Source organism: Taudactylus pleione, unplaced genomic scaffold, assembly GCF_031769625.1.
Source record: "Taudactylus pleione unplaced genomic scaffold, aTauple2 ptg001616l, whole genome shotgun sequence".
NCBI lineage: Eukaryota > Metazoa > Chordata > Amphibia > Anura > Myobatrachidae > Taudactylus > Taudactylus pleione.
The window spans coordinates 223,499-250,788 of record NW_028286013.1 but is presented as its reverse complement, the minus strand read 5'-3'; the positions used below and the strand labels follow the sequence as shown (position 1 = coordinate 250,788).

Here is a 27,290-nt window from a genome sequence, read left to right as displayed (position 1 = left end):
CCACAGTGTATGCTGAACAGTACTACTATACACCCCCTTATGTGCTGCCTATACCCCTCACCCACAGTATATGCTGCACATTACTGCTATGCACCCCCTTATGTGCTGTCTATACCCCTCACCCACTGTATATGCTGCACATTACTACCATACGCCCCTTATGTGCTGTCTATACCCCTCACCCACAGTGTATGCTGCACATTACTACTATACACCCCTTATGTGCTGTCTATACCCCTCACCCACTGTATATGCTGCACATTACTACTATACACCCTGTATGTGCTGTCTATACCCCTCACCCACAGTATATGCTGCACATTACTACTATACACCCCCTTATGTGCTGTCTATACCCCTCACCCACAGTATATGCTGCACATTACTACTATACACCCCTTATGTGCTGTCTATACCTTTCACCCACATTATTTGCTGGACAGTACTACCATACACCCCCTTACGTGCTGCTTATACCCCTTACCTACAATATATGCTGCACATTACTACTATACACCCCCTTATGTGCTGCCTATACCCCTCACCAACAGTATATGCTGCACAGTACTACTATACACCCCCTTATGTGCTGTCTATATCCCTCACCCACAGTATATGCTGGACAGTACTACCATACACCCCCTTACGTGCTGCTTATACCCCTTACCTACAATATATGCTGCACATTACTACTATACACCCACTTATGTGCTGTCTATACCCCTCACCTACAGTATATGCTGCATATTACTACTATACACCCCCTTATGTGCTGTATATACCCCTCACCAACAGTATATGCTGCACAGTACTACTATACACCCCCTTATGTGCTGTCTATACCCCTCACCCAAAGTATATGCTGCTCATTACTACTATACACCCCTTATGTGCTGTCTATACCCCTCACCCACAGTATATGCTGCACATTACTACTATACACCCCCTTATGTGCTGTCTATACCCCTCACCCACAGTATATGCTGCACATTACTACTATACACCCCTTATGTGCTGTCTATATCCCTCACCCACAGTATATGCTGCACATTACTACTATACACCCCCTTATGTGCTGTATATACCCCTCACCAACAGTATATGCTGCACATTACTACTATACACCCCCTTATGTGCTGTCTATACCCCTCACCCACAGTATATGCTGCACATTACTACTATACACCCCCTTATGTGCTGTCTATATCCCTCACCCACAGTATATGCTGCACATTACTACTATACACCCCTTATGTGCTGTCTATATCCCTCACCCACAGTATATGCTGCACATTACTACTATACACCCCTTATGTGCTGTCTATACCCCTCACCTACAGTATATGCTGCACATTACTACTATACACCCCCTTATGTGCTGTCTATACCCCTCACCCACAGTGTATGCTGCACAGTACTACTATACACCCCCTTATGTGCTGTCTATACCCCTCACCCACAGTATATGCTGCACATTACTACTATACACCCCCTTATGTGCTGTCTATACCCCTCACCCACAGTGTATGCTGCACAGTACTACTATACACCCCTTATGTGCTGTCTATACCCCTCACCCACAGTATATGCTGCACATTACTACTATACTCCCCCTTATGTGCTGTCTATACCCCTCACCCACAGTATATGCTGCACATTACTACTATACACCCCCTTATGTGCTGTCTATACCCCTCCCCACAGTATATGCTGCACATTACTACTATACATCCCCTTATGTGCTGTCTATACCCCCCACCCACAGTGTATGCTGCACAAACGTACAGTCCATGAAATACCCAATGCCAACTGACGAGGGCTATCACAGCTGTGGTTATCTTCATATTTTAAGACAAAAGTAATTTTTTGTAAATGTATCATAATTACTTGTACTCTGGATAAAGAAACAAAACCACTAAACATTGAGAACTTAAATAATAGGAAGATTTGTTCCTAGTTAAAATAAACTGGAAATAACTCTATTTCTATGCCATTTATGTTATTTCCAACAGATGGACGCACAATCAAGAATACCTCAGAGGGAGATCTTAATTCGTGTCCACATTTTAAAACAGAAGATAATGTCACACAGGGTTCTACAGGAGACATCCCCATTACTCTAAATTTGCATCCAGTACCTCACAGTGCAGATATATCATCTGGTCCCTGTAATCATAAGGAATGTTCCCCTGATACCTCTAATATTGCTACACACAGTACAGCTCACAAAGGTGATAAAAAGTGTCTCTGTTCTGATTGTGGGAAGTGTTTCACAAGGAAATCACATCTTGTTATACATCAGAGAAGTCACACAGGTGAGAACCCATTTTCATGCTCTGAGTGTGGGAAATGTTTTACACAGAAATCACTTCTTGTTACACATCAGAGAATTCACACAGGTGAGAGGCCATTTCCATGTTCTGAGTGTGAGAAATGTTTTGCACGAAAAGCACATCTTGTTATACATCAGATATGTCACACAGGTGAGAAACCATTTTCATGCTCTGAGTGCGGGAAATGTTTTACAACAAAATCAAGGCTTATTAAGCATCATAGAACTCACACAGGAGAGAAACCAATATCATGCTCTGAGTGTGAGAAATGTTTTACAGACAAATCAAATCTTATTATACATCAAAGATGTCACACAGGTGAGAAACCATTTACATGCTCTGAGTGTGGGAAATGTTTTACTGCAAAATCATGTCTTATTACACATAAGAGAACTCATACAGGAGAGAAACCAATTTCTTGCTCTGAGTGTGAGAAATGTTTTACAGCTAAATCAGATCTTGTTAAACATCAAAGATGTCACACTGGTGTTAAGCCATTTCCATGCTCTGAGTGTGGGAAATTGTTTACACAGAAATCACATCTTGTTAAACATCAGAGAAGTCACACAGGTGAGAAGCCATTTCCATGTTCTGAGTGTGAGAAATGGTTTGCACGGAAATCACATCTTGTTAAACATCAGAGAAGTCACACAGGTGAGAAGCCTTTTCCATGTTCTGAGTGTTTGAAATGTCTTAAAACAAAATCAAGTCTTATTAGACATCATAGAACTCACACAGGGGAGAAATCATTTCCATGTTCTGAGTGTGAGAAATGTTTTACAGAAAAATCAGATCTTGTTAGACATCAAAGATATCACACAGGGGAGAAACCTTTCCCATGCTCTGAGTGTAAGAAATGTTTTACAGAGAAATCACATCTTATTAGACATCAGACAACTCACACAGGGAAGAAACAATTTACATGCTCTCAGTGTGGGAAATGTTTTACACGAAAATCAAATCTTGTTACACATCAGAGAAGTCACACAGGTGAGAAACCATTTCCATGTCCTGAATGTGGGAAATGTTTTACACAGAAATCAGATCTTGTTAGACATCAGAAAAGTCACACAGGTGATAAACCATTTCTATGTCCTGAGTGTGGGAAATGTTTTACACACAAATCAGATCTTGTTAGACATCAGAAAAGTCACAAAGGTGAGATACCAATTTCATGCTCTGAGTATGGGAAATGTTTTACAGAGAAATCAGATCTGGTTACACATCAAATAATACATAAAAACTTGAGCTGATAGACATGATACACAATACTTATACTCAATAATCCAAATGCTTCAAATCTTTAGGCTAATCTTTTGTGTTTTTTAGTACCAGCAATAGCAGAATGGACAATACACAGCACCATCAGTAGACAAAACATTGGTACATTTTCCACACAACTATATATATATATATATATAGTGCATCCGGAAAGTATTCACAACGCTTCACTTTTTCCACATTTTGTTATGTTACAGCCTTATTCCAAAATGCAATAAATTCATTTTTGTCCTCAAAATTCTACACACAATACCCCATAAAGACAACGTGTAAAAAGTTTTTTTGAGATTTTTGCAAATGTAATAAAAAAAAACACTAAGAAATCACATGTACATAAGTATTCACGGCCATGAAGCTCAAAATTGAGCTCAGGTGCATCCTGTTTCCATTGATCATCCTTGAGATGTTCCTACAGCTTAATTGGAATCCACTTGTGGTAAATTCAGTTGATTGGACATGGTTTTGAAAGGCATACACCTGTCTATTTAAGTTTCCACACTTGACAGTGCATGTCAGAGCGCAAACCAAACATGAAGTCTAAGGAATTGTCTGTAGACCTCCGAGACAGGATTGTCTTGAGGCACAAATCTGGGGAAGGGTACAGAAAAATATCTGCTGATTTTGAAGGTCCCAATGAGCACAGTGGCCTCCATCATCCGTAAATGGAAGAAGTTCGGAACCTAGAGTTGGCTGGCCGCTAAACTGAGCAATTGGGGAAGAGGGTCCCTAGTCAGGGAGATGACCAAGAACCCGATGCTCACTCTGTCAGAGCTAGAGCATTCCTCTGTGGAGAGAGGAGAACCTTCCAGAAGGACAACCATCTCTGCAGCAATCCACCAATCAGGTCTGTATATTAGAGTGGCTAGATGGAAGCCACTCCTTAGTTAAAGCACATGGCAGCCAACCTGGAGCTTGCCAAAATGCACCTGAAGGATTCTCAGGTCTCATGAGACAAGATTGAACTCTTTGGTGTGAATGCCAGGCATTATGTTTGGAGCAAACCAGGCACCGCTCATCACCAGGCCAATACCATCCCTACAGTGAAGCATGGTGGTGGCAGCATCATGCTGTGGGGATGTTTTTCAGTGGCAGGAACTGGGAAACTAGTCAGGATAAAGGAAAAGATGAATGCAGCAATGTACAGAGACATCCTGGATGAAAACCTGCTCCAGAGCACTTGACCTCAGACTGGGGCAACGGTTCATCTTTCAGCAGGACAACGGCCCTAAGCACACAGCCAAGATATCAAAGGAGTGGCTTCAGGACAACTCTGAGAATGTCCTTGAGTGGCCCAGCCAGAGCCCAGACTTGAATCCGATTGAACATTTCTGGAGATATCTGAAAATGGCTGTGCACCGATGCTTCCCATTCAACCTCATGAAGCTTGAAAGGTGCTGCAAAAAGGAATGGGCGAAACTGCCCAAAGATAGGCGTGCCAAGCTTGTGGCATCATAGTCAAAAAGACTTGAGGCTGTAGTTGCTGCCAAAGGTGCATCAACAAAGTATTGAGCAAAGGTTGTGAATACTTTTGTATGTGTGATTTCTTAGTTGTTGTTTTTTAAAATTTGCAATACTTTTTACACGTCATTATGGGGTATTGTGTGTAGAATTTTGAGGACAAAAATGAATTTATTCCATTTTGTATTGAGGCTGTAACATAACAAAATGTGGAAAAAGTGAACACTTTCCGGATGCACTATATATTACACAGTCATGGACAACAGATGGGAACAGACAAAGGAAAGAACAAGGAGGGAAAGATGTATTTTGTGTTGCAAACCAAAAGCAAGTAGTCCTCAGTCACCTTGAACTCTAGCCAATAGAGCCATGTGAAGACAAATTCCGAATGTCAGTCTATCCTGGAGAACATCACATCTTCCATCTGGATGTTGTGGCCATGTCACTGTGCTGGAGCCTGGAACCTACTTACTAGGTAGGGCGGTGCTGGTCCCCCAGGGCTGTGATGATCCCATCGTGGGCTGGTGCCAGCCAGCACCTGCTGCAAGTTCCTTTCGCTACCAGTGGTCCCTCTTTGCTGCTGTGGGTATCAGCAGTATCACCTTTTCTCCCTGGCTGCTGCTGTGGCCGGCTCTGTCCTTCACCTTGGCTTCGGGCGGCTCTTGCTCCTGTAGGGATAACATCCATAGGATAATCAGAGGGCCGTGACCTGCATATCGTGTCTTGCGAAGCTCAAACCCCCTTGTGGAGGTCCCTGGTAAAGGCCACTGATACATTAGCCTCTACGCCAATCCCAATTGTACGGTCCACATCCATACCATCCCAACAAGAGTTGTGACAGGACAATTCTGTGATATCATGCCTGAATCGGGGAAGAACTAAGATTTTGCTTTCATGGATATATTAAGGTGGTTTACTTGCGAATAGACATCTCAGTGTAGTTTAAAAGAATCCCCCCCAAAAAAAGATGTTATCTCTGGACCTGATATCTTCTTGGAGATCTCAGTTACCGTTCGCTAAGACAACAGTAATCCTGGGACCTGCCAAATATGGGAGGCTGTTCCTGGATGAGAACCACATCTAAAACATTGACCAGGGAACATTTTCTGTAAAACAATTGGGCTCCTATACCAGAAAGACAGTAATTTGTACTGAGTTTCACTCACTGGCCTAAAGGCTTTGGAAACTTATGTGGGTAAAATTAAAAATATTCCATTATTTATCACCGATATGAAGGTTGCATTCTCGTTGCCTTTGGAGAATAAAATTCAGAAGGCTACTGAACTGGTATTCCCCCAATAGTGTTTAAATTAAAGACATGCAATGCCTAAGAAGAACCCTAGAGGAACACCAGGACTCTTGAGAACTTTCCTCAGCCCATTGTCTCTAATTAGGGAAAGAAATTGATGATTTATCTGACACTAGATCCATGAATCCTGCTCTGGAAGCCTCAATCGGTCCTGTAACTCAATATATAGACAACACAGGTGTCAGAGTAGGGGAAAGTCTGGGAGCCATTGGAATGCCGACTGAGACCCATTCTATCGTGGTCCATTATTTGAGCTCAGCTGGGCAAGACCACGTCAGCAACCTATGTAAGTGCATTGTGAGATGATTAGTTTTAATTTCAGATTTTGGGAAGTTGGTTCATTGTATTTGAATTAAATCCATATGAGGCCTTATAACCTGCAGAGCCTACATTAAAATGTAACTGAGGGGCCTGAGCTGTGATAATCAATCATAGGAAATTCCTGGATGACAACTGAATAGGGATTGAATAAAGTTTCTAGTAATAGGGATTGAATAAAGTTTGTAGTAAAAGATTCTAGATGTGTGAGGCATCATGTGGTATTGTGCTGTGAAGTGACTGGCTACACATGGCTGCACCACTGTGGCTATAACATGCAACTGAGAGCGTTATTGTCAGTCACATGACAGATCTAAGCTTATCTGATTGTTACTCTGTACACATTAAAAATCACGTCTTCTAGACTTGCAGTTTGAATTGCATCATTTCTGACACAACTGCATGATCATAATTGCGGAAGTCAGGGAGTTGGAGACCACCTTGATGTTTCCGCGTGCACAGAATGGAATCGCTATGCCTTGGTGTCCGACCGCCCCAGACAAAGTCACTGATGATACCAAGAAGTTCCTTTTAACAAATCCCAGGGGAACCTAAATTGGTGATTCTTGCAAACAGAGAACTTTAGGAAGAGCATCATGTTGAGGACACCGACTCTACCAAGCCAGGAAACTGTAAGGCCATGCCAGCTCTTACCCAATGGCCTAATTTTCTGAAGGGCTGGTCTGTAATTAGCTTTGATGTGATCAGAGGCCTGTCCAGTGACCATAATACCCAGACACCTTAGCTAGGAGGGGAAGCCACATATTCAGGGCTCAGTAGGTTCAGTAGTTTTACTCATAGCCACTAATTGGGAGTCGTTTTTTTTTATATTTGGATAACAGCCTAAATTTCTGCAATTCCTTGGGGTTGTGCTTCTGTTTGTTAACAGTTTTACATTACATTGACCATAAATAATTTGATTTGGTGCTGGACAACCAACCTGAGGCACCCCTGCAAGTGTCCCAAGGCACCCCAGGGTTCCACGGCATACAGTTCAGGAACCACTGATCTAGAGGCATAGTTAAGGGTTTTTATAAGAGATGTTGCCCATAGCATCCAATCAGATTCTAGCTACTATCTTTTCGTAGGTGCTAGATAAGTAGAACCTGATTGGTTGCTATGGGCAACATCTCCACTTCTAAAGACCCGTACTTTAGTAAATATACCCCCTAGTATTAATCCCCAAATGGTGAGTGCTGTGTATTTACTTTATTTGTATTTATTGGGGAATTTGATGACCCTTATACTCCAGCTGATCCCACACCCGGTTATCTCGGTTTAGGCGCATCCACTACCCTCTGTGAGAGAGATTGTGAACCTGCCATTAGTAAGTCAGTACATTATTGTGCACATTGCAACATGCTGGAGGTGCGGTGACCAGGTGGCTCCTATCTCCTGCAGGGTGAGTGTGTTAGTCTTTGCCTGGCCAGGTGTGGGTGCTGTATCCCCAGCATTTTGGAGGGAGGGAGGTGATGCTATGTGGCCGGTTTTGGCTTTGGTGTGAGCAGATGTGTCTGCAGGGTACACAGTGTTTAGCACAGCCAGATACATGAGGTGCTGAGGAGGAGCCTCTATGCCACCCAGTCTGGTTTAGCGAGTACTATAGGCCTCCCTCGCCCCCTGCAGAGGACTGGGATTGTACACATGCTTAGAGGGGTGGAGGTCAGGTTTATAGATGGCAATGCAGAGGACTGGGATTGTACACATGCTTGGGGTGGAGGTCAGGTTTATAGATGGCAATGCAGAGGACTGGGATTGTACACATGCTTAGAGGAGGTGGAGGTCAGGCTTATAGATGGCAATGCAGAGGACTGGGATTGTACACATGCTTAGAGGGGGTGGAGGTCAGTCTTATAGATGGCAATGCAGAGGACTGGGATTGCACACATGCTTAGAGGGGTGGAGGTCAGGTTTATAGATGGCAATGCAGAGGGCTGGGATTGTACACATGCTTAGAGGGGGTGGAGGTCAGGCTTATAGATGACAATGCAGAGGACTGGGCTAATACACATGCTTAGAGGGGGTGGAGGTCAGGTTTATAGATGACAATGCAGAGGACTGGGATTGTACACATGCTTAGAGGGGGTGGAGGTCAGGCTTATAGATGGCAATGCAGAGGATTGGGATTGTACACATGCTTAGAGGGGGCGGAGGTCAGGCTTATAGATGGCAATGCAGAGGACTGGGATTGTACACATGCTTAGAGGAGGTGGAGGTCAGGTTTATAGATGGCAATGCAGAGGACTGGGATTGTACACATGCTTAGAGGGGTGGAGGTCAGGCTTATAGATGGCAATGCAGAGGACTGGGATTGTACAGATGCTTAGAGGAGGTGGAGGTCAGGCTTATAGATGACAATGCAGAGGACTGGGATAGTACACATGCTTAGAGGTGGTGGAGGTTAGGCTTTAGCCTGTCTTATAGATGTCAATATTACACACACAATTGACTGTTTTGATATATCTTGAAAAATCCCCATAAAAGCAGCATATTCACAAATTATAACTTACTTAGAATGCATTATATTCTATTCACTATATTTTAGATTGTACAGTATGTATTTTGTATGTAAATTGAAAAGCACTTTTACAGTAACATGAATCCACATGACATTTTAGTCAAATTATAGGTGAGGCTCTCACAGCTTCCACAGACCATGGTTCACCTCCTGGGGAGTGCTCGGCCCAAACACATGCCCCCTCCCCACCAAGCTACCATGCGCATAATCTGCAGACAATGACAGAATACGATTGCATATAAACACAACTACATAAAATAGTGGCAATCGCAAACAGCAGATATATGGCAAGATGGTATAGCAGTAATGCCAAACATGCAATAAACTCAGATACACATGCAGTTGGCAGTATGGAATTGCAGCACAACACACCTCCGGAGGAAATCTCACTCTCTAGCGGACTTCCTTCACTTCATGTTTGTTCTCTCTTCCTACAGCTCGGCCCTCTCCAAGCAATCCTTCCAGTCGCTCATCGCCTCTCAGTCCTCCAATCCCCACTGCCTCTTTGGTACTTTCAACACTCCTTTGTCCTCCCATCCTCCCTAACTGCATTTGACTTTGCTCCCTCTTTTCCAATATTGAGGCAAACCTATCCTCCAATCTCCCTGCTGCAACCCCACCTCCCCCACCATCTGCACCTCCTAGCCACGCCCTCATCTTGTCATTTACCCTCTCCACCTGCCCCCTTGACCCTCTCCCTTCTCGCCCTCTATGCTCCCTCTCCACCAATGCCTGCTCCCACCTTTCTCACCTTTTCAACTTACCTCTTCCCATTGGCATCTTTCCCTCACCATTCAAACATGCTCTTGTCACACCTATTTTTAAGAAAACAACCTTCACCTGTCAACTACCGCCCCATTTCTCTTCCTTTCACCTCCAAACTACTTGAGCGGCTTGTCTACAGCTGCCTCAACAGGTATCTCTGACAACTCCATCCTTGATCCTCTCCAATCTGGCTTCCACTCCACTCCACTGAAACTGCCCTGCAAAAGTCACCAATGACCTGCTTGCAGCCAAATCCAGGGACCATTTCTCTCTGCTCATCCTCCTGGACCTCTCTGCAGCATACTGTGGATCATCCTCTCCTACTCCGCAACCTTCAGACCTTTGGCCTCACACTGTCCATGCCTGGTTCCCCTCTTACCTCACCAACTGCTCCTTTTCTGTATCTGCCTCTTGCTCCACCTCCACCCCTTCCATCCTTCCCATTGGTGTCCCGCAGGGTTCTGTCCTGGGCCGTCTTCTCCCTGTACACCTCTACACTAGGAGAACATATCAGTTCCTTTAGCCTCCAATACCACCTCTATGCCAATGACATGCAACTATACCTCTCCTGACCTCTCTCATTCTGTCCTCTCAGGTATCCAGCTGCCTCTCTGGATGTCTGAGCGCTCTCTGAAGCCTAACACGGACATAACCTAACTCATCATCTTCACACCTAACAGAGGCCCTGTTTCAGAGCTGGACGCTCTGAAAGAGCGCTCGGTCTGAATCAGGGCGTTTTTTTTTTTTTTTGAGCGGCCAGGATGGTGGTCACGATGGTCAAGACCATCGTGACCATCGGGCTTGCGACGAGACTCTTGTGGTAGGGTCTCGTGGCCGCAAGCCCCAGGTACTGCTTTGCCTGCCTGGTTCAGACTCATTCCTATCGACTATGTTCCAGTTCACCTCATAGGGACCAGTCTCTATCTTCAAACCCACCAGCCAGTACATAGGATAATCAGAGGGCCGTGACCTGCATATCACGTGCTGCGAAGCTCAAACCCCCTTGTGGAGGTCCCTGGTAAAGGCCACTGATACATTAGCCTCTACGCCAATCCCAATTGTACGGTCCACATCCATACCATCCCAACAAGAGTTGTGACAGGACAATTCTGTGAAATCATGCCTGAATCGGGGAAGAACTAAGATTTTGCTTTCTTGGATATATTAAGGTGGTTAACTTGCGAATAGACATCTCAGTGTAGTTTAAAAGAATCCCCCCCCCAAAAAAAGATGTATCTCTGGACCTGATATCTTCTTGGAGATCTCAGTTACCGTTCGCTAAGACAACAGTAATCCTGGGACCTACCAAATGAGAACCACATCTAAAACATTGACCAGGGAACATTTTCTGTAAAACAATTGGGCTCCTATACCAGAAAGACAGTAATTTGTACTGAGTTTCACTCACTGGCCTAAAGGCTTTGGAAACTTATGTGGGTAAAATTTTAAATATTATTCCATTATTTGTCACCGATATGAAGCTTGCATTCTCCTTGCCTTTGGAGAATAAAATTCAGAAGGCTACTGAACTGGTGTTCCACCAATAGTGTGTAAATTAAAGACATGAAATGCCTAAGAAGAACCCTAGAGGAACCCCAGGACTCATGAGAACTTTCCTCAGCCCATTGTCTCTAATTAGGGAAAGAAATTGATGATTTATCTGACAGTAGATCCATGAATCCTGCTCTGGAAGCCTAAATCGGTCCTGTAACTCAATATATAGACAACACAGGTGTCAGAGTAGGGGAAAGTCTGGGAGCCATCGGAATGCCGACTGAGACCCATTCTATCGCGGTCCATTATTTGAGCTCAGCTGGGCAAGACCACGTCAGCAACCTATGTAAGTGCATTGTGAGATGATTAGTTTTAATTTCAGATTTTGGGAAGTTGATTCATTGTATTTGAATTAAATCCATATGAGGCCTTATAACCTGCAGAGCCTACATTAAAATGTAACTGAGGGGCCTGAGCTGTGATAATCAATCATAGGAAATTCCTGGATGACAACTGAATAGTGATTGAATAAAGTTTCTAGTAAAAGATTCTAGATGTGTGAAGCATCATGTGGTATTGTGCTGTGAAGTGACTGGCTACACATGGCTGCACCACTGTGACTATAACATGCAACTGAGAGCGTTATTGTCAGTCACATGACAGATCTAAGCTTATCTGATTGTTACTCTGTACACATTAAATATCACGTCTTCTAGACTTACAGTTTGAATTGCATAATTTCTGACACAACTGCATGATCATAATTGCGGAAGTCAGGGAGTTGGAGACCACCTTGATGTTTCCGTATGCACAGAATGGAATCGCTATGCCTCGGTGTCCGACCGCCCCAGGCAAAGTCACTGAAGATACCAAGAAGTTCCTTTTAACAAATCCCAGGGGAACCTGAATTGGTGATTCTTGCAAACAGAGAACTTTAGGAAGAGCATCATGTTGAGGACACCGACTCTACCAAGCCAGGAAACTGGCTTAATAACCAATGGCCTAATTTTCTGAAGGGCTGGTCTGTAATTAGCTTTGATGTGATCAGAGGCCTGTCCAGTGACCATAATACCCAGACACCTTAGCTGGGAGGGTTTGTTAACAGTTTTACATTACATTGACCATAAATAATTTGATTTGGTGCTGGAAAACCAACATGAGGCACCCCTGCAAGTGTCCCAAGGCACCCCAGGGTTCCACGGCACACAGTTCAGGAACCACTGATCTAGAGGCATAGTTAAGGGTTTTTATAAGATGTTGCCCATAGCATCCAATCAGATTCTAGCTATTATCTTTTAGTAGGTGCTAGATAAGTAGAACCTGATTTGTTGCTATGGACAACATCTCCACTTTTAAAGACCCGTACTTTAGTAAATATACCCCCTAGTATTAATCCCCAAATGGTGAGTGCTGTGTATTTACTTTATTTGTATTTATTGGGGAATTTGATGACCCTTATACTCCAGCTTATCCCACGCCCGGTTATCTCAGTTTAGGCGCATCCACTACCCTCTGTGAGAGAGATTGTGAACCTGCCATTAGTAAGTCAGTACATTATTGTGCACATTGCAACATGCTGGAGGTGCGGTGACCAGGTGGCTCCTATCTCCTGCAGGGTGAGTGTGTTAGTCTTTGCCTGGCCAGGTGTGGGTGCTGTATCCCCAGCATTTTGGAGGGAGGGAGGTGATGCTATGTGGCCGGTTTTGGCTTTGGTGTGAGCAGATGTGTCTGCAGGGTACACAGTGTGTAGCACAGCCAGATACTTACATGAGGTGCTGAGGAGGAGCCTCTATGCCACCCAGTCTGGTTTAGCGAGTACTATAGGCCTCCCTCGCCCCCTGCAGAGGACTGGGATTGTACACATGCTTAGAGGGGTGGAGGTCAGGTTTATAGATGGCAATGCAGAGGACTGGGATTGTACACATGCTTGGGGTGGAGGTCAGGTTTATAGATGGCAATGCAGAGGACTGGGATTGTTCACATGCTTAGAGGAGGTGGAGGTCAGGCTTATAGATGGCAATGCAGAGGACTGGGATTGTACACATGCTTAGAGGGGGTGGAGGTCAGGCTTATAGATGGCAATGCAGAGGACTGGGATTGCACACATGCTTAGAGGGGTGGAGGTCAGGTTTATAGATGGCAATGCAGAGGACTGGGATTGTACACATGCTTAGAGGGGGTGGAGGTCAGGTTTATAGATGGCAATGCAGAGGACTGGGATTATACACATGCTTAGAGGGGGTGGAGGTCAGGCTTATGGATGACAATGCAGAGGACTGGGATTGTACACATGCTTAGAGGGGGTGGAGGTCAGGTTTATAGATGGCAATGCAGAGGACTGGGATTATACACATGCTTAGAGGAGGTGGAGGTCAGGCTTATAGATGGCAATGCAGAGGACTGGGATTATACACATGCTTAGAGGAGGTGGAGGTCAGGCTTATAGATGGCAATGCAGAGGACTGGGATTGTACACATGCTTAGAGGGGGCGGAGGTCAGGATTATAGATGGCAATGCAGAGGATTGGGATTGTACAAATGCTTAGAGGGGGCAGAGGTCAGGATTATAGATGACAATACAGAGGGCTGGGATTGTACACATGTTTAGAGGGGGCGGAGGTCAGGTTTATAGATGACAATGCAGAGGACTGGGATTGTACACATGCTTAGAGGGGTGTAGGTCAGGCTTTAGCCTGTCTTATAGATGGCAATATTACACACACAATTGACTTTTTATATATCTTGAAAAAGCAACATATTCACAAACTTATTTAGAATGCATTATATTCTATTCACTATATTTTAGATTGTATTTTGTATGTAAATTGAAAAGCACTTTTACAGTAACATGAATACACATGACATTTTAGTTAAATTATAGGTGAGGCTCACGCAGCTTCCACAGACCATGGTTCACCTCCTGGGGAGTGCTCGGCCCAAACACATGCCCCCTCCCCCCCAAGCTACCATGCGCATAATCTGCAGACAATGACAGAATACAATTGTATATAAACACAACTACATAAAATAGTGGCAATCGCAAACAGCAGATTTATTGCAAGATGGTATAGCAATAATGCCAAACATGTAATAAACTCAGATACACATGCAGTTGGCAGTATGGAATTGCAGCACAACACACCTCCGGAGGAAATCTCGCTCTCTGGCGGACTTCCTTCACTTCAAGTTTGTTCTCTCTTCCTACAGCTCGGCTCTCTCCCTCGCCAAGGAATCCTTCCAGTCGCTCATCGCCTCTTAGTCCTCCAATCCCCGCTGCCTCTTTGGTACTTTCAACACTTCTTCGTCCATCCCTCCCATCTTCCCTAACTGCATTTGACTTTGCCTCTTTCTTATCCAAAATCGAGGCAAACCATATCCTCCAATCTCCCTACTGCAACCTCACCATCTGCACCTCCTGGCCACCCCACCTTGTGCTTCTTCAGCCCCTCTATGGGTGATGAGGTCCACTCCCTCATCTTGTCATCTACCCTCCACCTGCCCCCCTGACCCTCTCACTTTTCGCCCTCTACACTCCCTCTCCACCAATGCTTGCTCCCACCTCGCTCACCTTTTCAACTTACCTCTCCATCGGCATCTTTCCCTCACCATTCAAACATGCTCTTGTCATACCTATTCTAAAAAAAACAACCTCGACCCATCCTCACTCGCCAACTACCGCCCCATTTCTCTTCTCCCTTTCACCTCCAAACTACTTCAGCGACTTGTCTACAGCTGCCTCACCAGCTATGTGCCGCATTCAATTAGTCGACGGGTTTCCGCAGGTGATGGCAAAATCCTGTTTTCGTCGTCATCGTGTGTTGTGATGTGTTTTCGCCTGGTCCGTTTCCACCTTATTCAATTTGAAAGAGGCGAAACTCTCACACATGCGGAAAGTGGCCAATCACGCGAATCCGGAGGAGGAGATTTCGCCGCGGGCGGAAACTTATCGGCGCTTTGGCACCTTTTTTCTATAAGGCTCTGATTGGCTGTTGGTCATCCACCATTTTGACCAGCCTGCAGCGTGGAGAGAGTGCAGTGTCCCTGACCATTTTGGTTTGCTGGCAAGGGCACATTTGGTGAACAAAAGTCAGCAAGAGAGCAGCAGCACCAACCAGTGTGACCAGCAATCCAGGATCCAGAGGAGAGAAGATAGCGTCTGGGAGCAGAGGAGCCAGCCCGTGGAGGAAGGTTTCAGCACCCATTTATTTTTGTGTAGGTAAGTGTAATCTGTCCCAGTCACCCAACCCTTACCCTGACCCATACACTCACCTAGGCAATGCTGCACCCCTTTAGGACCCTCCCCCCTATATTATTTGCATCTACAAAAATGAATGTTGTTATTTTTGCCCTCAGATAACCCCCCCTTTCCTTTGCTTTCATTAGTATTTTTGCTTTTAATGCAAAAAGTATGCAATGTTTACTCCTCACAACCCCCCTTTCATTTTTTTATTTGTACTCTTACACCCCCATCGTCCAGTACCTCTCAAGCTAATACTTCCTCTAGATAGATGCATTTGCCACATACCAACACCAAATGTCAATTTTTCATGAGTTAATAATGTTTAAAAAAATCTACTGAAATCTATTTCATGTTTTTTTTCCCCGTGCCTTTTATGTTTTTGAATGTATATTACACAAGTCTATTGTCAATATTTTTTGTATTAATATTCCTTTAATTATATTATAGGTTTGTATTGAAGAAATGCAGAGGGAGAAGAGACTGCGGTCACCCCGTTTGCCCCGCTCTTCTGACAGGTCCCCGGACACCTGTGACGAGTGGCAGGAGTCACAGGAAGAGGGGTCAAGACAGAGGGATAGGAGTGCGGCGGGGACAACCCAAGGACAGGAACGTGGAGATCGTCCCACCCAGGTATAGTAATTATATCACAATTCCACACACACAATAACATAGACACTTATAGGGGTTAATTTAAAAAAAGTTTTAAAAAAAATATATGGAAAACTAAACATATCCATATATTTTAGGTAAAACCCCTATTCAGCAATGAGATAATAGCGAAGATAACGCATTTATCTCCATTAAATCCCTATTTGCATAGTACTGCACGGTAGGGGTCAGGCCTTTGACCTCTACAGTGCTTTAACACTGCTATTCAGATAAACCCAAAAAATGTTAATTCACTTTACAAATATTTACTTGATATAACACCCTCGCTAAATGGCGTTATATGAAGAATATTCATAATTATCCCTAAGGGCCATATTCAATTTGGAGGGAAAAGTCTGTTATCGGCAGATCGGCGATGACGTAATTTTTGCCATTTTCACTTATCCCCATATTCAATTTCAAAGACTTTTCGCAGGTGCGAAAAGTCTTTGTAGAAAGACGGGGATAAGTTTTCACCACTGTTTAGGTGGCGAAAAAAAGTGCAGAATTGGGGTTTTGGGGTGCAGAATAAAAATAAAAAGCCTGCAGCCTTGGCAATGTCCCCTAAATGTAATCTGTTTAAAAAAAAAAAAAATCCTCAGGACACCCCAAAAAAGGTACTTTCATTTTGAGGGCAAAAAAAATGTTGGGGAACAAACTTAAAAACTAGTAAAATAGCCTCAGGGGGGGTCCCCATGTATGCGGCAGGTGTTTTCTAGAATGCAGGTGGTTGCGGCAGAGGCATTTTTGAAGAATTAAAAAAAAAAAAACATTTTAGGGACTTAAAAATAAGCCTGCACCCATTTCCATGTACCCCAAATTTGATGGGACTAGTTTTTTACCCCCCCCAAAAATTAAATGCTATACTTCACCACTTCTTCACAGGCACATTTATGCACCTGCCGTGGCTATTTAAAAACCCTGATTACCTTCAGCAGATCAAATCGGGGCTACCCATAGTGATCCCCCATGTCTGACCATCTTTTGGGGGGTGACAGGCTGATTTCTCCAAAACTGACAGGACTTTACGATACTTACCTTTCCGCCGGGTCCCGTTTTTGCCGGACCCTAATTGAATACGGGGATAAGCGGGCACGCGCCCGCCCGATACTTTATTGCTGCAAAAAACGGCAATGATGGCGAAAAGTCCGACCTCGGACTATTCGCCTCAAATTGAATATGGCCCTAAAACTGCATGGACAGAGGGAAATTTTCCCATAAGTCCCTGCAGCATCGTGTAACTCTGCTCAGTCTCCGTGACTGCTTTCCGATGACCGGCGACAGATAAGTCCAACTAGAGTATTTTTAAACCTTCAGAAAGTGATTAACATGTGTATAAAGGCTTTTTAATAGCCTGTACATATGTATATTTCTGTGCGATTATATTAAAGATTTATATAAATGTAAATTCTTACAGCACATAAATATACATGTATACAGGCTAGTTTAAAGCCTATATACACATGTAAATCACTTTTGGGAGGCTGGAGATCTACTTACCCAGTCGGTGGTCTCAGCAAGCAAGGATGGAGACTGTTCCCTACTGCATGACTGAGCATGTGCAGAAGAAAAAAACAAAAGGTATATTATTTTTTGGAATACTGAAAACAATGCCTTCTATAACATGGCTGGGACAGCGTGTTTCCGCAACTGCTGTCCCTGCAGGGAAAATTGTTGAATAGCAACAACAAATTATTTTAAAAAAACACGGTGTTGTTGCCCTATAAATATCCGGCCAACATCATCACTCTAGTTGAATAGACCCCTTATATTAAAATATTATTAATACCACACCAACGCTGAAGACATAGGGTTTTTTAAATAGGGACAAGAGTGGCTCTTTATACAAACCCATATTATTGGTTGTGGAAGAGTAATCCCTATTTCAGTGTAACACACTCCTATAGGGATTACTCTTGCGCTACATCAATTCAGTGCATGCTAAAGCTGCTGATGTCCTTGTTATGGGCCAAAGTGTTGTCTGACGTTTGTGTATTTCCCCTTTTAAGTGTCAGTCTTTCCTTTGCCTCATTGTATTCTTTTTAATTTTTTTTCCTTTTGATAGTTTTGCATAATTTTTTTTTATTTTTTATTATGCATTGATTTAGTAGCAGCGTAACATGCAGTGCCACCCTAGACTCTGAGGCTATATCCGTCCTTAATCTTTTGCTACCGCCTATTTATCTGAGTATTGGCACTGCATGTTACGCTGCTATTAAATCAATGCAGAATCTAAAAATAACAAATCAACTTTTGCCCTACTATCCAAAAAAAATAAAAAATAGGGACTAGAAATTAGACAAAGGAAAGACTGACACTTACTTAAAAGGGAAATACACAAACGTATGGCAACATTTTGGTCCATAACAAGGACAACAGTTCTGGCATGCACTGATTAATGCAACGCAAGACTAATCCTATAGGAGTGTGTTACACTGAAATAGGGATTACTCTTCCACAACCATTAATATGTTGTATATTGTATAAAGAGCCACTGTTGTCCCTATTTAGAAAACCCTGTTTATTCAGGGTTTATGTCCATCCAAATTAACTATCTAAAAATCTTTTATACAGTCCCAAAGTAAAAAGTATCACATCGTATTTATTCAAAGTTGTCCCTAGTTTTGCCATATTTTTTTTTTATTAATTATTTTCATCTTTATTTTATCCTGCAGTGATATTGTAGCGGCGTAAAATAAAGATGAAAAGTTGCACTAATTTAAAAAAAATAGGAACTACAGTGACTGTGATTATATCCTGACACTTTCAAGTTTGGTAATGCACAAGGAATTTTTTTGTTCGTAATTCTGGTTAAAAATGTATTTATTTAAATATTGAATATACACCCCATAACCATTTGTGGGATTTATTGTAGTGACCTGTTCAAAGATTTTTTCCATAAATTTGCTTTTTATTTATTGGTTGTTTAATCTGTATGGTTGTAATAAAATTTAATTTTATTTACAGCCCAGCAGGACAGAAGACATCCCTTCATCACAAGAAGAGCCAACGGCAGCAAGTGAAAAGCCATCAAAGAAGCCAAGGAAGATCCGCTTCAGTGAGACAGGAAACAGCGCGCTCATCGATGGAATCTACAAGCATTATGACAAGATTTTCGGTCATCGTGCTCAAAACACATCGGTCAGGGAAAAAAGGAAGATCTGGGGTGAGGTTGCTTCGAAGGTCACCGCATCCTCTGGAAGACATCGAGATGCCGACGTGTCAAGAAGAGGTACACCGACTGCAAGAGACAAGCCGAGGAAAAGATGAAAAACCATTGAGAGCGTGGAGAGGAACCAGAGGAGGACCACCTTTGACCATTCGATGGCTTCCATGGGAGGAGAAGATCCGGGACCATATGAATCCCATTATGGTTGCCGGCGTACAAGGATTACTGGACAGACATGATCCAGCAACACATGTTCTAGAGGGTAAGAAAACATTTAATTTTAAAGTTTAAATTTAACTTTCACAATATGTTTAATTTTTTCTTAATTTGATTTTTAGACCAACCATCTTCAGCGCCACCCACACAGAAGATCGACATCTGACAGACAGAGGGAATCGACTTTGACATTGGGAACTATCAGACGGACAGCAGATGGTAAACTAATCTGCATTTTTTTTACATAATGATCTCTGTCTAAATTGTTTTATTGCTTTAGTTTAAAATCTGAGTGACTTTTTTCTCTTTTAAAAAATTTTTTTTTACATTTTAGAATCTACAACAACACAAAGACCACCAAAGAGCAAGGTGGCAGCGAGAAGAAAGGAGAAAACCACCATGATCCAGCCTACAGTCTGGCATGAAGAGGAGCCAAATCTGCCATTGCTCCCCCGCATCGGTTTGGAATCTCCAGGACCAAGATTGGAAGGTAATATATAATCTTGTCTTTTACCTCGAGACAGAGTATTCAGATGACCTCCCACCCTATATATCGGTACCCCTAATTCTTTTAGCAATCATCTTCTCATCCCTAGCGGAATGTACTGATGTGACCGGAGGTGGCAAGGCCGACCGGTTACAATCCTGATCATGGAATGCTGGCAAAGGATTTAAGACAGGCGTCAAGATCCGGGATCCCGATCGTTGTGGACTGGGTAAGTATGTACTTAGCCCAGGGATGGGGGAGTTAGGTTTAGGGCAACCCGGGGGGACTTAGGGTTAGGCAACCCCTGGGGAGGGTTAGGCTAGGGTAAGGGGGGGTTAGGCACTAGGGGGGGAAGTTAGGGTTAGGCACCCCCCTGGGAGGCTTAAGTTTAGAGAAGGGGGGTTAGGCATTAACAAGGGGAGGTTAGGTTTAGGCACTAGGGGGGGAGCTTAGGGTTATGCACCCCTAAAGGTGGGTTAGGGGGGAGAGGGGAGGGTTAGGGGTACTTACCTCCACTGTCAAGATTCTCTCCTGCCGGGCTAGCCTTGTTGGGATTTGAACTGGTGGTTAAACATCCGCCGGTAATACATTCCATTCCATCCCTAGCATAGTGCTGCATGTTTTTATTCATCGCTTCTCCAGATCTCTAATGCAGGTGAAGTGATTGGGATAAGCGATAGAAGACCAAACGGTAGCTCAAGTTATATGTTTTGGCACATAGGTATAGAATTTAACATTTATAATTAGTTATTTATGAAGTTTTTTAATAACAGACAGCAGGACTCCTGATCCAGTAGAAGACACACCAGCATTGGTGGAAGAACCTGGAAGACTACAAACAGAGGAAGATTTGGGAATAGGGAAGCCAGAATGCAGAGAACAGCGAGGTTAGTTTGTTTTATTGTTTAACAAATCAATAAATCTTTTACAGAAGGCCCAGGGGGTATATTACAAAACAATGGTAAGTAGATACTAGATTTACATGCAGAATGTGTTTTTATTTTATTTTTTATTTTTCTTTCGTTATGGAAGAAGGACCATTGACCAGCACTGGAGGAGCATCAGGAACTGGACCGGATCTTCTGCGACCTCAACATGATGAAGATGATGATGATGATGTTGACGTGGCAGAAGACACACCGAGAAGACCAGGAACAGTTGGTAATTGTTTTTATCTATATTTTTCATTTATTTGTTTAAATATGAAACATTTTCCTGTTTAAACAAATTTTTGCCGAAATTGCAGTAAATGTTTACTATAATAGGAATGTTAAAATATTATCTTTGTACAAGTATTTTAGGGTAATCCATAGGTATTTAGTGAAAATTGAGAGTGCGCATGCGAATGACGAGATGTTGTCAGCATCCCACCGTGCGTGATGCTGACAGTCCGAATACCGGTGAGGAAAATCCTTTCAAACAGGATCCCAGCACCAATATCCAGACCTTCAGCATCCCAAAGGTAAGAATCAGGTTGTTAGGTGTTTGGTTACCTTAAGCTTGTGGGGTTTGGTTTCAGGGGGAGCCTTAAGGTTAGGCACCGTGGAGGGGGTCTTAGGTTTAGGGTCTGGGGAGGGGGCGGTTAATTGTGGAAACTAGGAATGAGGGGTTAGGCTTAGACACCAGGGAGGGGTAGTGTAGGTGTTGGGAAAATAGTTATCTTTATTTTCTATAGGTGTCGTGAATTTGGCTTTGGGGATGTTGCTGTCGGCATTTTGAGCAGCTGCATCCCCACAGTCTGAATTTGTCAATCAAACACGCACACGACCACAAATTTCTGTACTACGGCCTATATATATAATTAGACATTCATCTTTTATTTTAAGTCGAATAATTTCAAGCTGTAGCAGAAGTTCAAAGAGGACTCCCAGCGGCACAGGTCCAGAATATTACAGACATGAACCAGGACATGGATGATCATCAGAACAGCTTCAGAGACACCGTGGACAGAAGACTGGAGCAAATGGACAGATCCATTGGAAGAGTACTACACCTAGTACAAGAAGAACAGACACAGAGAAGACTCGAAAACTAGGAAACAAGGGAGACCATGAAATCCATCAACGAACAGCTGAAGATCATGAACTCCACACTCAATAGACTCGTGGAGAATACCGAATGTCAAGCGTCAAGTCAGACACAGATCGCCACCAGCAACAGCCTGATCGCCACATCCCTCCAGCAGATCTCTAGCAACATGATGCTCATCCTAAGACCCCAGCGGACCTCACCACTTCAAGGGCCCTATGCACATGCTCCTCATCATGCCTGGTATGGCCCAGAGGCCCAACCTTTGCCACAGTATCAAGCAGGATACATCTACCAACCGGTAGCACCGCCCTCAAGTCCTACACCAGAACCACCAGCACCAAGCAGAAGAAGAGAGGAGCGTTAACCATGAATATTCAATGTAGTTCACAGTTACCAGAAGAATGGAGTATCCACAAGAAGAGCCCCCTTGAGGATTCATCGTGGGAGTCATTTCAAATGGTGATATTGTTCCTTTTATTTTTTTCTATAAATGTTTTGAATTAACATGTATACATTTTTCCAAAACAATCTAGGTACACTAAAGGGAGTTAGGGCTTTAGGTAATACATATGTGTGTATGGGTAGATGATGAACGCTCCCTTTTTTAGGCAAAATCATGGGCCTTAAGCGAGCATTCTGAGCCCACTGTTTTTTATTTTTTTACAATGTATATTGTGTATATTATTTATGTTAAACAAATGAACTCACCCTTTTTAATTTTTTTGAGCCCTTTTAGGACAAATCCTGCCATAGTTATCAAGATTGGAAGAAGAATGGAGCGGTCATAACCTTGGTGAGTTGACATGCATAATTGCACAGTGTAAGGCTTATGTAAAATATACAGATTTACACTATGCTGGTGATTCATATACAATACACTGGATCAATTTTACAATAGTTAAGGTGTACTGTTTAGGTATCACTATGCTTATTACCATTTTATACTTTAACACTATTGTTTCTCTAACTTAGCCCACACGACTCCACAGTTAGTGTTTTCTATGGTCTCCTAGAAAGTGCACAGGTGTAGTCATGAGTTCATGCCATTAATATACACAATGTACATGGTGAGCAAGATATATTTTCTGTGTGATTTGTCTGGAGACCTGGAAAACATGCACTGTTTGGAGTTATGACGACAAAGTAATGTGACCCTGAATTTCACACACACACATATGTTTGCTGATAAAGTCCAATTCACCACATTAACACAATTGTATTCCATTTTAACACACCTAAACAACCACAAAATTGTAAACTAGTCTTGAAGCCGGGGGACGATATACCGACGGCCACCTTCCCAAAAGCTTAATCCCGGCAAGGGATTTAACATAGGCGACGATATATCCGACTCCTATGTTAATCCTGAAGCCCACCATCCTGATCACCCGCGATGGGAAAATATTACAATTAGCCCTTGCATGGGGGTAGGTTTAGGTACACCCAGGGGGGGGACTAAGGGTTAGGCACCCCCCATGGGGAAGGTTAGGCTAGGAAAAGGATAAGGGTGCGGAGAGGGGAGGTTAGGTTTAGGCACCCCTGGGTGGAGATCAGGGTTAGGCAATATGGATGATGGAAAGTTAGGGTTAGGGATACCTTATATACTTACCTTGTCGGCATTTTCACTGGTCTTCCTTCCGGCGTCTGTATAACATCCGCCGGGATTACATCCGGAGGTATATTATACCAATTCCTATACATTGATGATTGGTTGCAATGTTGAACTCAACTATGCAAGTTGTAACACAGTGCTTGTTTTGGTCACGGAGCAGGAGGTGTCATATATCTCCTGGTGCATTTGCAAAACAGCCAGGATCTTATTGCCTTACTGCCTGTGAGTAGCTTTACAAATTGCGTTCCTACCATTTCCTTGGCCTAATTTTTTATTTTTATTTTTTATGTTAGGGTTAACCTGTACATAAACACATGTTGCTGATATGGTTGTACACTCACTACTTTGTAAACAAATGTTTGATAATAAAAAAAATATACAAAAAATAATTTACTTCTATTTTATTTTACAGGCAAATTCCTTTATCATCAATAAAAGCTTGAAAAAAGAAGATTACAGATCAAGCACAGATTTGTTGCTGAAAAAGAAAAATATTTTATATATTACAATCTACTTATTATTTTTTTTCATTTTTATGTTTTGTAAAAAATAAGAGTTTTAATTTCACCATTAATTGTCTGTTTTTTATTTTTAGTGAGATAAGTGTTAATGCATTTCTTAATTTTAGTGTTTTTGTTTGGAATATTTTAGATTAAGGTAGGTTAGGTAGAAGCATAGGACTTGTAGTTATAGTGGTTGTGGTAACCACTATTTCAGCAAGATATATCCTTGGTTTCTACAAATTAAGGCCCTGATTCAGAGCCGGACGCTCTGACCAGAGCGCTCGCTCTGAATCAGGGCCCACCTCCATTAATATGGAGCGTCCTCCTGGACGCTCGTATAGCTGTGGGTCACCACCCACAGCATATACGAGCGTGCAGGATGATGGTCGCGATGGTCTTGACCATCGCGACCATCGAAACTGCGAGCAAAAGCCTGCGGTTGAGTTTTTCAACCGCAAGGCCAGGAGTGATTTTGGCTCTATCAGAGCCAAAATCACTCCCACTGACATCACTAGTGATGTCAGTGGGGCCGGCTTCAGACAGTAGGCGTTCCCTTGGGAACGCCTCCGTCTGGCAGGCGCGCCCCCGGCACCCCCACCAAAGGGGGCGTGCTGTCAGTCAACATCGACAGCACGCCCCCTTTGATGAGACACTCCGAGCGAAGGAAAGTCCTTCGCTCGTCGCGTCTCGCGCATGCGCACGACAGAGCTCCCTCCATCGTGCGCATGCGCAGTGCGGACCATCGATCCACTTGCGAGCGGACAGCCGCTCGCGAGTGGGTCTGAATGAGGGCCTAAGTGTATAAGTACCAACCTGGTGTCCTCTTTTACTGCGTTGCCATGGGGAAGATGCTTTACTACTCCCTGCTGTACATTGTGAAAGGTAAGGTTAAAGCACCGTACACCGTACACACGTAGCAATGACAACGATCTGATTGTTGTCAGATCGTCCTGCATGTGTTCATCCAAACACAGCAACAACCCCCCAATAACTGTAACAATCAACAATCTTGGGTCCCTATAGTAAACAGGCTAACCTGGTCGATATCGACCAGGTATACCTGCTTGCACGGGCAACGGCAGTTGATCGCTAACGACCGTCTGTTGGTCGTTTGGAGGGGCCAGAACCTGTCAGATTTTAATGATAGAATAGTTATCGTTACAATCTGACAGTTTATCGTACTGTGTGTACCCAGCATAAGTCTCCACCTGGTTCTGTTGTACTGTTAACAAGTGGAATGGCGAGCACCTATGTGGACATTGTGTATGTGTGTGTATATATACACACACACACAATGCCCACCTAGGTACCCTGCTTTCCACAGGTCAATAGTACAACAAGCCCAGGTATGTACATTGTGTATGTGTAAAATATATATATATATATATATATACACACACACATACAATGTACATACCTGGGCATGTTGTACTATTGACCTGTGGAAAGCAGGGTACCTAGGTGGGCATTGTGTGTGTGTGTATATATATATACATCTATATCTACACATGTGCATATATATATATATATATATATATATATATATATATACGCACAAGTACACACATTTTACTGGTCAATAGTACAACATGCCCAGGTATGTACATTGTGTGCGTGTATTTATATCTGTATGTATATATATATATATATACATATACACCCATATACAGTATATTAGTACGGAGCCTACAGCAGTGTCCCCCCTTCTCACCCCTCAGTCAAAGTCTACCTGCTCACCCCCCTGCAGCACCCAATTACCAGTAACTCTGCCCATCATACATTAGTGTTCCCCCATCGCAAACCTTTTACCAAAACACTCTCCCATGCACACAGTAGTCTCCTGGTTCCAGCCTTACATGAACTTACCTAATTGCGATCCAGATAAGCTCTTATTCCTTATCCCTACCCCTTTTATTGTTTTTTATATGTGCTTTTTTCCACTTTTTAATTGTATTGTACTGCCCTATATATTAGGGTCAGCTGTTATTTGTAATAAATGACCCCTTTTTTATCTTATTTATATTTGTCATTTATACAAAATTATATGCACTTTATAATAATTCGCTACCACATTTATTTGCACATATTTTTAGTCTTGCACATTATTTATTGATTTATTTTGCACTTTATCAAAGTATTTATTAGCACATTGGTCGCTCTTTTATCAGTTTCACTTTCTCTATATATATATACATATATATATATATATATATATATACATACATATAAAAATACTATTTCAAGTCACAATAATATGAACTTGTGTCTCCACATTTCATGAAAAAACCACAAACACATGTACCTATATACACAAATGTAAAGATATATATACAGTATATATATATATATATATATATATGTACACATACATACATACACACACACAAACATATAATTATCCATGCAAATATACAATTTGGGGTGATATAAATTTTTTTCCAAGCCCACATAATTTTTTCACCTGACGCACTTTTTGCCTACATCGTGTGTTTTATGATGACGAAAAATTATCACCTGCGCCCCCGCTTTTCCCCTTAGTCAATTGCAAAGGACGCAAAAACGTCAGCCGGCAAATTCAGACCAGGCAAAAAATGGCAGAAATGTGGAGGTCTGGACCCCCTGAAAAGCTGCACTAACATAGGGGATCACTATAGGGATGTACTAGTACCCCTAATAAAGCTATTATGGGTACTTAAGTTCTCTCATTTGATTCCTATTAGCGACTTTGCATAAGTGGTGAATAATAGCATTATTATTTTTAGGAGAAACTAACTAGTCCCAGCAAATTAGGGGTACTTTAAAATGGGTGCTAGAATATTTTAAAGTCGCTAAAGTGTACTTTTAAAAAGCATAAATAATGCAGCTGTTGTAAACACCTGCAATCCCATAAACACCTGGCCCATACTTG

The 27,290-nt window shown here is 42.8% G+C and overlaps 1 protein-coding gene across 1 annotated transcript in view; it reads left to right on the top strand.

Moving 5' to 3' along the window:
• Nucleotides 1–27,290, top strand: part of LOC148442105 (uncharacterized) — a 252,714-nt gene that overhangs the window by 59,548 nt on the left and 165,876 nt on the right. The window contains exon 11 of the mRNA XM_088464229.1: nt 2,013–3,491. Within this exon, the coding sequence (XP_088320355.1) occupies nt 2,013–3,491 (1,479 nt within the window). The remainder of the gene's footprint in view (nt 1–2,012; nt 3,492–27,290) is intronic.